The 14,685-nt window shown below is 34.2% G+C and overlaps 1 protein-coding gene across 1 annotated transcript in view; it reads right to left on the bottom strand.

Moving 5' to 3' along the window:
* LOC149280164 (homeobox protein aristaless-like 4) overlaps window positions 1-9,340 on the bottom strand; it is a 30,966-nt gene extending 21,626 nt beyond the window's left edge. Inside the window, exon 1 of the mRNA XM_089500740.1 lies at window positions 9,019-9,340. Coding sequence (XP_089356866.1) covers window positions 9,019-9,340 — 322 coding nt within the window. The remainder of the gene's footprint in view (window positions 1-9,018) is intronic.
* Between the last annotated feature and the right edge of the window lie 5,345 nt (window positions 9,341-14,685).

Genomic DNA, 14,685 nt, shown 5'->3' with positions numbered 1-14,685 from the left:
AATGTTCCCAAATCCTATGTTTATTTACACACTTATTATTAGGATTTCAAATACATTTTATACACCCAATTGTTTAATTTCCTTTTTAACAGAAATCTATTTATTTTGTCTGGTGTGTATTACCCCCCATGTTTTCACAGTTACACAAATGACATGACTGTATTATTAAAAACAATGATTTTTTTAAATTAAATTTAGCTGATTTTAAAATATTTTCTGTCTCTATTAGCATGCACCCCCCTCTCCTCTTGATTGGATATTCACTTTATATGGTCCGAAATATATATTTAATACAAGTTTTAAATTCATTGAAACTTATTTATTACATTCCCAATTTAATAGTATAGAGCAATTTTGTCTATTATACACAGATGTTGTTTTTGATTAAAAATATGTTATTAGTTACACTGAAAAGAAAAATATTTGGAATGTACAATTTTACAGTCCCAACATTCCCCAGTAGTTATATTTAAAATTGTATTATTATTATTATTATTATTATTTTCTGTTTTCATCATCCACAGATGAAAAAAGTTTAAAAAAAAAAAAAGAACAGAAAGCAAATTATTATTTAAAAATTAGCAAGAAAAAATAATAATATATTAAGTCATTTTAGGATTCTTAAAATATTTTCATACCTTTCTTTTTATATAAAACACGTTTACCCGGTTGTGCGAATGTTGTGGTTTTTTTTTTAATGTGTGTGTACAATAAATATTTTTTATGAATGTTTTGTGAAAAGCGATACTTTTTGACCATATGAAAATTATGCCATCTGATAGATAATACCACAAAATACTCACAAAATGCTTATTTTTTATGGGCAAATTTGCCAACCACTCATTTTGTTATTCATTTTTATTTTATTTTTTAATTTTAATAAAGCATTGTCGATATTGTGTGCTAAATGTTAAGATTTTAGATCTATTTTTAACTTTTGTTGTTGCGCATCCTATTTATTTTGAATTGTTTCAAATATTTCCAACTTATTCTATATTTGGGAAGAAGGGAGAGAGGAAAGGGTTACTTTTGTCCTAACACAACGTATAGAATGTTTTATATGCTTTGATGAGTAATGAAAGTCCTCGTAGATGACAGATCCTCTCCAAAGGAGATCTCCCACCAGAGCTGTTTTTATTAAAAAAAATATAGTTTTTTTTTTCTGTTTTAATACAATTATAGTTTTCACATAATGCAATGTTTTTGACAGCTGTGTAATTGTATAAAATATCTGTTTTAGCTATTTTACGGTAGCCAAATCTTCCAGGCAAAAGTCTTTGCCTTGTGGTAAAAAAATAGAATGCCATTGTCTTAATTACCCATAAGGGATGTTCTGACTAATGGAAATCTATGGTGAAAGAGTCCTAAGGAGCAGAACCAGCACATTAGCTCTGCCATAAACAATTAGTTCAGCGTTGTTTGACCTAAACGTCACTTGGCAATGGCTACCAATGGCCTACAACGGCCAGGTCCACAGGTAAACTACATTTTTTCGGAAGAATATGAAAAAGAACCCACTTTTTAAAGAATTACGGTTAAAAAAAACTCCACTTTATTTAATGATAAAAGTCTAATAATTTATATTTTTCCGTGACTCCGTAACCCTGGAAGGATCTGTGGTTATAAGAGGTCCAAGCCGTCCTTCCTAGACACTGTAGTCCAAAGATGGTTGGCGGTCTCTTTCGCCAAAGGTTGATGAGGATTGTAGTCTCATGGAAGCCGCGGGGTCTGTAGGTCTGCCAGTCCCGTCCCCCCCGTATCTCCGGCTCGGAGGCTGGGGGGGGGCTCAATATATGGTATTGACTTTCGCAGAACCTCCGTATCTCCACCAGATCACCTCCTAATAAAAACACGTTGCGGGTAACCGAAATTTCATCGGGCCCCCGGCCAAACCAGAAGGGGCAGCCGTGTTAACGGGATGTATATACTTTCCTTACTTGTCTGCGACACCTTTCTCTAAACTCGGATACTCTTGAGGGATCTTTGAGCCTCAAAAACTTCCTTTTGGGCTGGAAACGCATTACAGGCGGACAGATTAACAACGAGAGAAGGTCTCAGCTCCGCACTTCATGTAACGAGACAACGAGCTTCTCAACAGCCGGACATCTCAATGCAGAAATGTATCAACTCCACGTTCCCATAACACATAGAAACATAGAACCCGGCAGATCGGCCCCATTCGGCCCCCGGCTAGTCTGCCCGTTTCTCCTGCTGTAAAGACTCAAACCTTAATCAGTCGTTGGTCTCGTCTTAGATTCAGGAGCCGTATGTCTATCCCATGCATGTTTAATCCCCTCACTGTATTACCCTCTACCACTTATGCAGGGAAGCTGTTCCACTTATCTACCACCCTTGTATACATTTGTATAGTTTCTGGCAATCTGTTTATACATATGTCTATGTATTTTTTGCGAGAGGATGACTTTTCTTCTTGCCCATGAAGAGTGTGCTGACGGGTCTCTTGTACACAAATATATCTATAATACATTTAATATTTATTTACATAAATAGCTAAAGTGAAGGAATGAAAACACGCATGGGATAGGCATAAGACGAGATCAACGACTGATTAAGGTTTGAGTCTTTACAGCAGGAGAAACAGGTAGACTCAACGTGGGCCGAGTGGGGCCAGTTTGATCTCAAATTCTATGTTTCTATAAATAATTTTTTATATATATATTTTTTTTATTTTAATGCCCCTTTTTCTGCTTGAATTCGTTTCTCAAATCGTGACTCCCCGCATCTCTGGCATCCACCCTTCTTCTTCGAATGGATTCTCGGACTCCAGAGGTCCAGACACCACCAGCTTTTTTCATTCCTTGAAGTAAAACTAATGTTTTCCGAGTATTGTAAACAGCTCTGGAGAATCAAACTCTGACGTGCCTGCGCAACAGAGGCTCTTCTATGGCCCTTTTCTTTATGTGATTTGAAACCTATACCCTGCTGTGCTTTTCCAATCTGTTCCAGGGCCCCGGGGGCAGGAGTGGGGTCATACACCGGGGTATTTTTATATTATTCCTCGCAAATGATCTAGATGAAATGGGCATGCGGAACACATTCCTAATGTAACATTTATTTATACCTTGTGTGTGCCCATATGGAATATATATCTCCCAGCGGTAGTACACAAATGTATAGATACTTTACTGACGCAGGTGGCTTCTAAAGCTAAACATCCAGAGATTAAACTTTATGATCTTCAAATCCTTCTGTTTGATGCGAACAATTAAATTTACAAGTCTGTAATAAAGCATTGATGAATTAGCGTTTAAAATGTATGCGCGCTCATAAGAAAAAAAAATAATGATTTATTATATACGTTAAATGTATAGATATCAGCAGGTTAAATCTATGTCAATCGATAGGGATGTATGTAAATTGAATTTAACTAATTCAATTTACAAGTACGTCATAAAACATTGATTAATTAGCGTTTAAAATGTTTGCACGCTCATCAGAAAAAAAAAAAAAAGATTTATTATATACGTTAAATATATAGATATCAGAAGGGAAGTATGTAAAGGAACCGCGGGTTTTCAGATGAAGGTCTCAAGCCGAAACATTGTCCACTTTTTTTCCAAATTTTTCTTTTGTGGAATTAATTCCGAATTTTTCTCTGAGAATTATTCTATTTCTATCCAGGGAAGGGGCATAAATAGATGATGGATACTATACGCCCTGTGATGTAATAACTTAACCTAACTTTTACATTTTTAAAGTAGAAATTTTAAAATGAATATAGAAATATTTTAAAAAGTTGAAACCTACTTTCTAGAACAGATGATAAATCCAAAAGAGTTTAATTTTTTAAATTGCCAAAATAAATACCAGAAATACCATTTTTATTTTGGTAATAATAAAATTCTAATTTTTTTTTATATGACATATCTATTCATTGTATAAATTGTTGGAAACCCGTAGAAATTAGTGGTAGAATTTACTAGAACACACTGATACGCAGCATCGCTGTCTTTTTTCAAAAAGTTATTTGTTTTTTTTATTTTGTAAGTTTGAGGAAGAAATTGAACCGCTGTATAGAAAATTATTACAGATTACGTAAAACGTAACAATACGATAGAGAACTGAATATATTGTCTTACGGACATTTTTTTTCTTTTGCGTACAGCGCTTTTACAATGTTTTTTTTTCTTTTTTTCTCCTTTTTTTTTTACAGTCGACGAAGCAATCTGACCAATGAAATTATGACATGTTATATCAATGTAAATTACATTTTTTTGGTAGGGGATTCTGAGCCTAAGCGTATGTCTGAAATGACGAAATGTGTTCATGAATAATTAGTTTAATAAAACTAGTTATGCTTTACATAAACGTGGAACGATCAAATAACTTAATTTTATAGATTTATAACTGCCGACATACACCATGAAAATGAAAAAAAAATATATGCTGGTTTTAAAAAATTTAAAAAATAATGACTGGTATGGAGAATATATATCTATATATTTCATTATTATTATTATTATTATTACTGTTTGCGTATTGCTATGTTAAAGTATCAAAACTTCAAAATTTGGAAGTTATGTAAAGAATTTGAAAAAAAATATTTCATTTGATTTATTCATTCCATTACATACAAAATATGTATTTCTGTTTTAGCTTGGTCCATAAAGGTACTTGACACACAAAAAATAAAAATAATTTTTTTTTTTAAATCCGGCTATACTTTTGAATATTTTAGAGGGTTCTAAACATTCTAAATTCTTTAAAAAAAAAAACAACAACAAAAACTCTAACTGTGCTTTGTTTGGCTCTGGACAAAGAACTATTACCCTTATTTTATAAACGGGCTAAGAAAAGTTTCATCGACAGCTTTGCCTATTACACAAAACAATTTGATTGTCCAGCAGCAAAAAAAAAATTCATAAACAAATAAAATTTTAATCTTTGTTGGATAATTTACTCGGTTTTACTAAATCTACGTTTCTAAGCAAGGTGTACGAGTTACAAACACGACTATTTTTATTTTTTAAGGTTTTTTCAGTAACTGAAAATCAATAAAAATGTATACGTGTTTCGCAATATTTAATGTTCATAGGATAACATTTAATTTCTAATTTTTTTTGGTTTTTATTTATTTTCCCAATATTGTCTTACGTATAAAAGCATCTTAAGCCTTTCAGTGTCAAACTGATGCATATTATATATTTCCATGTTGTACTGGCAACATGTCGTTTTCAACTGGCTGAGACTACTGGTAGTAGCAGTCCGAGAAACATTTATCACTATGATTTATTGCACCTACATGGAGCGTAATAAGTCCTGGAAAGGAATGGACTTGGTATCATAGGTGATGAACCCAAAACTGGGAAAAGAGTTACATTTTATTCAGATTTTTTTTCTTTTTTTGTCTTCAACCCCATGAACTAAGCTTATACTAGGCTATAATATCATATGACAATATGTTGATTTCGAAGACAATTATTGCACACATATCACATTTAATTCCAGTGGGTCTTCTACACTATCCAGCCAGGAGGCCTGTGTAATGTAAAAAAAGAAAATGGCCTAATCAACAATATCTATACATGCGCATCTGCAAGCGGAGGAAAACAATGACATAATTTCTAGATATTTCTGGAAAGAATGATACACAAGACCTGGGTAGAGCTCATCTGTTGTTTTTTTATTTATTTATTAAAAAAAAAGAGATTTTCCTGCTGTAAAACTGAAACAAAATAGAGGAAGGAGGAGAGAGGACTTAATTTGGAAGGAAAAATAAACCACCCTTACATTGTGCAGTTAGGGAAGTTCAATTGATACATTTGAAGATGTCCCACAGAAAGTTTATTAAATATACAAGAATTCTCAAAGCTCCCTGCAATTAAAAAAATATTAATGGTATAAGAATATTGTAGAGTATTAATAAAAAGATGACCCTTGAGCCATTTGTTATACAAATACATTTTTAACCCTTCCCTTGCACATCCTTTGGGCAGATAAAATGGTTAAACCACTTATTCTGAATCCCAACTTAAAGAATGTTTTTTAGTTTAATGTTATTATTATTTTAATAGGAAGAGGTTTTTTTGATATTTTGTTGCTTTGTGTTTTTCAAAACAGAATTTTAGACAGAAAAAGTGTGACATTTTTAGATTTCTTTGAGATATTATTCTGGAGGGACATATTTTTTCTTCCAATGACAAGCTGTTTCCTTTTTTACAGCCATAAATAACCTTGGAGTATGAAAGGGAGGCCAAGACTCCCTCATTTCATTTGGATGATACCAGTTTATTTTAGACACAGTGCCAATAAAGTGACACTGGGGTTTAGTTGGCACCTATAGGAAGAATTGGGGCAGCAATTGTTTTCCCAAGAACCCTGTAACTAATTCCATCTCCTTTTTATGTTTATTTATAAGAAATAGTTTTACCCCAAATCATTAGAAAAACACTCTTCAAACCATTTTATTAGCCTGTGTCTGATAACTCAGGGTTTATCTTCCTGGGGATGGGGATAATAAGGGTATTTAGAGGGTGTCTGTGCAGCTCCCCTATTCACTAAGGCATCTTATTGCGCTGTTAGACGGGCTTGCGCTCATTTTGCGGTAAGAATGCAACATTTTAGGGGCAAAGAAACAGGGAAATTGTCTTAATATATTATGAATTAAAAAGGTTCATTATGCATTAGTTACTAAAGTGGTATTTATTAAAATATCGAATAAACGGGTGTTAATATTATATCAGATTTAAAGACTGAATGACAGATAGAAGATTATATATATATATATATATATATATATATATATATATATATATATATATATATATATATATATATAATCTCTGCATCTCTCGCTATGTATAGATAGATATAGAGATAAAGATATATCATATAATGTTTTTATGTTTAGATTTAGAAGATTTTCCTAAAAAAAAAACAACCAAACACACAGTATGATTATGTCATGTTTGATATATAAAAGAAGGATGATATATTTATATGTGATCAGATTAGATTTCCTGGCAGTGACTGATCTCTCCGTGCGTTATTTTTTGCCGTATTTACTAATACAGGCGATGCCGGATTCTCCTATGCGCAAAGCAGACGACAGACGTGGTTCATTCATCAGACACAGGCGAGTTAGCATGACTGCTTTCACCACGATGGGTTAACAGACCTATCAATCAAATATGCCTGACTGGAGGTGGTGGGGATAAAAATGTACCCCCTATACGAGGGGCAGTAAATCAATATGTTAACCCTTAAGTATACAGGAACATATTGATTGGGCTGTAAAATGATTGCTATACCATTCAGTGGGGTAGCTTATGTTTGGGGTTGATAAATCACCCCCGATCGTTTGTCAGTGATAAAATACCCAGGCTTGATGGGTTCATGGTCCTGAGTGAATTTAGAATATGATCTGTATTTGAAATACAATTCCACTCTCTGTATATCAATGTATCTATTTATCAATTATCTATATCCATCAATATGTTTTCTATCAATCAATCTATCATCTGTCTATCAATTATCTATCTATATCTATCTATCTAATTATCTATCTATCTATCTATCTATCTATCTATCTATCTATCTATCTATCTATCTATCTATCTATCTATCTAGTCAACATATATCTATATATATATATATATATATCTACATGTATATATATTTATTTATCACCCATCACAATGTTTCATGAATTATTATTATTATATATATACAATGATGAATTTATTATAATACATACATGTATATTTAGTACACAATGTTAATTAAATAGGAAACCCTAATGATGGGACCCCCAGGAACCCCCAGCCCACGATTTATAGTACCTGGGAAACATTGTTTCTCAATAAATATCTGAAAATGAGCATTTTTACTAAAACCACTGCTGTAGTTAACTCTTTAATTATGTCCCAGTTCTGGTTGCTGGAGAAGGCAAGATATGTCCCCATTGTCCCAGTGTCACCCACCCCTTTTACCTCTACAGAAATAGCCCATAGGCATGAGTTAAATTACATTTAATCCCCATTAATTTTAAGGGCTGAGTGAACATTTCTGTAAATGTGACTAATCTGGGATAAAAGGCAATAAAACCAAACCAAGAGCTAAATTAGTATCCAGAGTCATTTGGTCTATTCTAGTTTTAGATGTGCTTAAATGTAACATAATTAAGAATAAAGCAACATATAAATAGATTAATATATAATAGACAATTTCTTAAAAAAATTAAAAATAAACATTGTATATATAAAATCATAATTAATTTAACTTATTTTGATTAAATAATTAATTTTAATAATACGGATTCTTACTTATACAGAGAAATTTATAAAGATGCAGCTGAACAGGGATTAAAATATAAACGAATGCAGTTTTACACTTATTTTAATGTAATCAAGATTAAAATGATTTAAGAAATAAGATACAAAGCATTAAATTGGATTACATACACCGCTTTATACTTTCACATGAAAGAAGGATGATTTCTATATAAGGGATGCATTTTCCAGTGATTTTTGAAGTTTTCTCTAGAAACATAAAATTCCTTGTCTAATAAATATCAGGTTCTTCTAATAAAAATATCACCAAACTGGCCATAAAAAATACTATAATTAACCCTCGCAGGTCTGGGACAGAGAACACTGAAGGGTTTTTAAATTTAAAAAATATATATTTTTAGTTTAACCATTGCTCAAAATATTTATTATTAAAACAGTTAAAAAACCTAACCGTAACCATATAGATTTAAAAATAAAATTTCCAATTACTACATAGGTGTCCGTACAAATTCTACAATTCAGGTTTGGTTGCCTTCAGTAAAGGCGAAGTAGAGATGTGAATTAAAATGTCAGGAATTGGTACATTTGATACAAATAGATACATTTAAAAGTTTGATTATTGTTTGCAACATTGTTGCAAAAAGCTGTTTACAAACGGTTGGGTTCAATGTGTGGGTCCAGAAAAGCAGATCAAGAGGACTTGGAAAAGAGACATGAGGTTGGGGGGGCATGTTGGGATAAGCATGCATATAGAAGACCTTCTTACCGTAGCAGGGGATGAGGGGGTCTCCAGGGCTGTCCTGTAGTTTCAAGCTGTCTGCTGGTGACTTGTTACATGAACTGTTCTGCATGTAGATGTGAGGCTGGTACTTTGTGAATGAGCCCTGCTGCTCTGCTCCACCGCTTTGGGAATTACCATCCAAGGGCTGACACTCCTGCTGGTAAGACCCTCTGGACTTGTCCCCAAATCCTTGTCCTTTGCTGGCCAGGAAAGAAGGACTAAACTTATCACTGGGCTGGAATGCCCTAAAAGGAGAAGAAGTCTGCATCTCCCTGCCCTGAGCTGCAGGACTGTAGTAGCAATCCATGGTAGAAGGCTCACAATAAGACACACAGGGATCAGCATTCATTCCTAAAATAAAAGGCCCAAATGTCCTCAATTTTTGGAGGGGTACCAGCTCTCTAGTTCCCTCCCCCTCTTCTGCTTTACCTCTCTCTCTCTCTCTCTCCTCTGTCACTTCCCTCTGATTTTTTGGTTACCCTTCTTCCTATAACCTACTCTCTCAGAAGAGAGAAGCTCAAGCAGAACTTGAATCTAGACTCACACTTTCTCTCCCCCTCTCTCTCTCTCTCTCTGCCCTCTCTCCCTCCTCTCTCCCTCACACACACTCCCAGGCACAGCTGGAGAGATGTTATATCAGAGGTCTGGATAGCCCCCTTTGCTGGTAACTCTTCAGGGCTGAGTACCTTTCCTTTGAAGACAGATACAGGATGGGTCTCACTGTGTGTTCTGTGTCTCCCAGAGCAATACAAGAATCCTACTTACCCTCATTAATGAGAGGGTGGTGACACAGGGTGGGAGTTTGGGATGGGGGGGGGTATATGGAACATTAGTCTTGCTCCATAAAAAACCCCTTTAGATAGAAAGTAGGAAACAAACACATGACATTAATGCAATTACAAGTTGAATGTGTGGCTGTGTGAACAGACAGGGTCTCAGTTCTCTGCCCTGAGTGGAGCACATAATTTGCCATTGATTTTCTCTAACTGACCATCCAAAGATGGACAAACAAGGGGATAAATTGACAAAACACCATCATTTGGAATAATTCTAAGGGGTCCCCCCTTAAGGGCTTGTGGGGGACATTAACTCCAGTGAGTGATGATCCCACCCATAGTCTTTCTCTGAGCAATAATATATTATTCATTTTTTGTTAACCCACTCCTAGCCAGAGTTGTTTTGTGTACTTTTATGCACGGCTAAGTATCTGCATGGATCTTCTGCCGGATAGCTGCTTAGTGCTCCAACTACCATTGTACCACTTAGCAGCTTTGAACTCTCCACTATTTGCTGGAGTATCATGGGTAATTAATTGCCCCAAAAGCTCATTCCTGAGGCAGTAAAATGAATATGTCCCCCTGCCCCAAGTCTTTGGGGCAGTAAAATTGGTTATTTCTGCAGCTGCCATTATGTGGGGTTTAACCTGGATTTTGTAACCCCCAGCTATCAGCATATGGGGCAATAATATGGATGATCTCCTTGACCCCTAGTCTTTGGAAATGTACTCCCATCACTACCCCATATCCACATTACCCCAAACTAATGTCTTTAGGCTTATAATAAGACACCCCTGCCAAATATATCGGGTGATAACACAGGTCCTTTTCCCTGGCACCAATTCCTACCATATACTTAACCCACCACTATGGGGAGGGGGGAAATAATACTCACCCCATCATGCACTGGAAGTCCAGAATTGAGATTTGGCCAACAGTTATTATTCCATCATCACAAACTGATCCACTCTTTTTATATCTGGACATAAATGGGCTGTTCTGTAGTAAAAGGGGAACCCTGATGTCTTTGGAGAAAATCAAACCATCTGCACAGTATAGTTTTATTAAAAAATACAAAAATCACAGTACAAGGAGCCATAAAACAGTAAAACCAAATCAATAGATTAGAAAAGATGGATCTACGCCATAGAGCTTTCTGTATAACCATGATTTGAAGCATGACCAGAAACAAAAGGGGCTGACCAGGGAATAATAATAATAATAATAATAATAATAATAATAATAAAACTATATAAATACAAACATATAAATGAATAGACCAGTTTCATACCAGGAACTAATAGTGCTCAAGAAACACAAATGCCTACATGAGGCTTTTCCTGTATTTGCCTCCTTGTGGTGCAGAAATTATATCTGTTAAATCACTGGCCATAGGCTGGACCTACAATAAAAGCAGGTCAAGATCAAAGACAATGGGGCAGATTTATAGCACAGAATGGTGCAAATGTTGAAAGAAAAGGGAGTTATGTCCTGTAATACTAAACGTTTGTTTACCAATAGGACAATTCCATGATCTCCTAAAGCAATCTCTGCCTATAGCACAAGCAACAGTCCCAGGCTCAGTGTACAGTCCAATGTTGTGTGTTTATAATCCTGTGCTGTTTGTATAGACCCAAGTCATATAGTCCCAGGCGGTTTGTGTACAATCCCAGGTATTGTGTAGAGTCCATGTTGTGTGTGTATAATCCTATGTCGTTTGGACAGACCCAGGCCATATATATATATATATATATATATATATATATATATATATATATATATATATATATATATATATAGTCCCAGGTTGTGTGTATATAGTCCCAGGCCTGCCCCAGTTGGGAGATGAGACAGATTTTAGCCTTTGTGCCCTCCAGCCCCTGAACACTTTCAGCAGACTTTCCTTTTTATTCTTTTTACTGCCTGCTTAATTCTTTCCTGATTTTTCTCCCTCTGCCTCTCAGGATTTAATAAAAACCAAATCAGATGGGGTTTCCTCCTCTCCCAGTCTGAGCAGGAGTCCTGTAATGGGAGTCCCACAACTTTCCAAGACTCACACACCTTTCCTGATCTGGGTGAGTATATTTCTCTTACCTTGTACCTGAAGCTTGGGTCACATGTGACTGCAGGGGGTCTCTGTGAGGATAATGGGGGACTGAATTTATTAGACCTCATTACATTTATCAGCTTCAGACCCTGACTATTTCATGTGCCCATCACAGTCACTCCCAAGGGGAATTTAAATCATAGTTTAAATATATTTCTTGTGTTTTTGTAAATTTGATGCATCATTATATTTCTAAAAAAATTTATTTCTTTCTTTTCCTTTCTTTCTTTCTTTCTTTCTTTCTTTTTCTTTCTTTTCTTTTCTTTCTTTTTTGTTTCTTCATATATACACACTAAATATATAACATATTATCTAATGTGTGTATATATATATACATATATATATATAATTTTATATATATATATATATATATATATATATATATATATATATATATATAGTGCAAATCACTATACAATATAAATATTGGTAACTTTGTTTAAATTGAATTCTATAGAACAGTATATTCGAGTATTTTTGTTTCTGTATCCTGTTTAATCATATTATCAATACAGCATTATTATTCTTATTATTTTTTGTTTGATAAAATGATTAATGAAAAAAAAAGCAAAAAAACCCCAAACTCATCTTTTAAGATTTTTACAAAACCCCGAATTCAAGGATTGTCTACATTCTCCATCCATGAAGAATAAATAAATCGTAAATCGTTTGTTTTATAATGATATCGACTTATTCCATTTTATCTATTTAAAAAATGAAATTGTTATAAGAGAGGGAGAAAAAAATGACTAATGACTATTTTTATTATTTTATTTAAAGAAATTGTTTTCTTTTGTTTCACAGTAAAAATACAACGTAATGTGTGAAAGTAAAATGATAATTCTCCATCTGTCTAGTTTTGAAAGGATGTAGAAATACCATGAATAATACTACCGATAATAACAAAAATAATACAACAATATACAAAAATACAATTATTAAAGATATATTGACTATGTTATGGTTTTGACCCGGAGGAGACAGACTCGGGATCAGTCTCCTGCCCCAACTAATTACATTTAACATTTAATAAGCTGACGCAAAGTGAGACACGTGGGATCAAAAACAAAATGGGCAGAAATTATAATTTACAAAGATGTCCCGTGTGACCGCATTGTCCTTAAATGTCAAATAATTCAAGACATTAAGAGCTATGTAGTAATAAAAATAATTACATTTTTTTTTTATTTTGCTAGAAATTTGTATCTATTTACATCCATTGTCTAACCATTATCTATCTATCTATCTATCTATCTATCTATCTATCTATCTATCTATCTATCTATCTATCTATCTATTTTCTTTAGTTAGTATTTATGTTCTCTCTTTAGTATATCGATTGTCTGTCTGCCTGCCTGTCTATCCATCCAACTATTATGTATCTATGTATTATATCTCTATTTGTATATCTCTGCCTATTTAACTATGTATTATCTCTATCTGTCTAGTGTCTATCTATCATCTATCTATCTATCTATCTATCTATCTATCTATCTATCTATCTATCTATCTATCTATCTATCTATTATCTCTATTTAGTATTTATGTTATCTATTTAGTATATCGATTGTCTATCTGTCTGCCTGTCTATCTATACATCCAGCTATTATGTATCTTTGCATTATCTCTATGTATCTATCTATCACACTTTCCTGCACAGCCATTTAATTTGTCCTTCTAATAATATATAACATTTCTGGTTTTGTAGAATTATTGAAAAGTACTTAGTGGAAATAAAACCTGAAATAATGTTCAGTTATAAATCATTTGATCTCTAGAAAGGATTTCATTATGTCATCTGCTGGCTGTTGTGGATTCAGGTATGAGAGCCAAAGATTCTTCTTTTCCAATTGTCGGGATTGCAACTCCCATTAGGCTCAGGGCTGCTCCTGAAGTTTCAGCTGCTCTGGGCTTTGACCATTTCATGCCAGGGCAATTTCTGGCACATAATCTACTATGACTGAGCATGTTGGGAGTTGGGGATCACCACAGCTGGAGTTGTATTATAGTTTCTAATAAAGATCACTATCTAGAATCTTTTTTCTGTACTCCTGGTTTGTATTATGGTACTAGTAGAATTCGCATGGTGGGAGTTTTGGACTCACGACTTTCTGGGAATATTTGTAGTGACACCAACTAATTTATTTTATTTGGGGGGAATAATGGTTTTGAAAGCTTACCACAAACTCCTTCTAAATTTTAGACATAGTGTAAAATCTTATTTGATTTGCCCATTCAATAATATCCAGATCCCAGGCAAGTATCACAGCCATTCCTTCTTGAAATCATAGGTTTCACCAGCCACCAATGTTTAATTACACATAAGAAGTTACATACTGGGAGTGAGTTCTAGGCTTATAGAACCTGGTACTTAGAACACATTTTAAGTGCCCTGTGTTTACCTATAAGGTTGACTGAGACTGATTTGGTTTCAACCTTTGCCAATTCATGCAGCACTTTATAGCAGTCATTTTACATGATTTTCCCCCAGACCAGAAAGGCATTTAACTTACCGCAAAAAAGCAAGGTCTAATATTGCAACATTTAAAACCATTACTGGGAGGGTGATGGATAAGTGGAGCAGTCTATCAGCAGAAGTGGTAGAGGCTAATACAGCGAGGGAAGTTAAACATTCATGGGTCAGGCATATGGCTCCTGAATCTAAGACGAGACCAACAACTGATTAAGGATTGAGTCTTTACAGCAGAAATGGGGCCAATGGGTCTAATCTGCCTGCAGATTTTATGTTCCTATCAGGCTTCTTGTTAA

Source organism: Sceloporus occidentalis, unplaced genomic scaffold (assembly GCF_023333645.1).
Source record: "Sceloporus occidentalis isolate IW3139 unplaced genomic scaffold, rSceOcc1.0.p SCAF_158, whole genome shotgun sequence".
Lineage (NCBI taxonomy): Eukaryota > Metazoa > Chordata > Lepidosauria > Squamata > Phrynosomatidae > Sceloporus > Sceloporus occidentalis.
The sequence above is the reverse complement of the archived record's forward strand: the minus strand, read 5'-3'. Positions and strand labels throughout refer to the sequence as shown.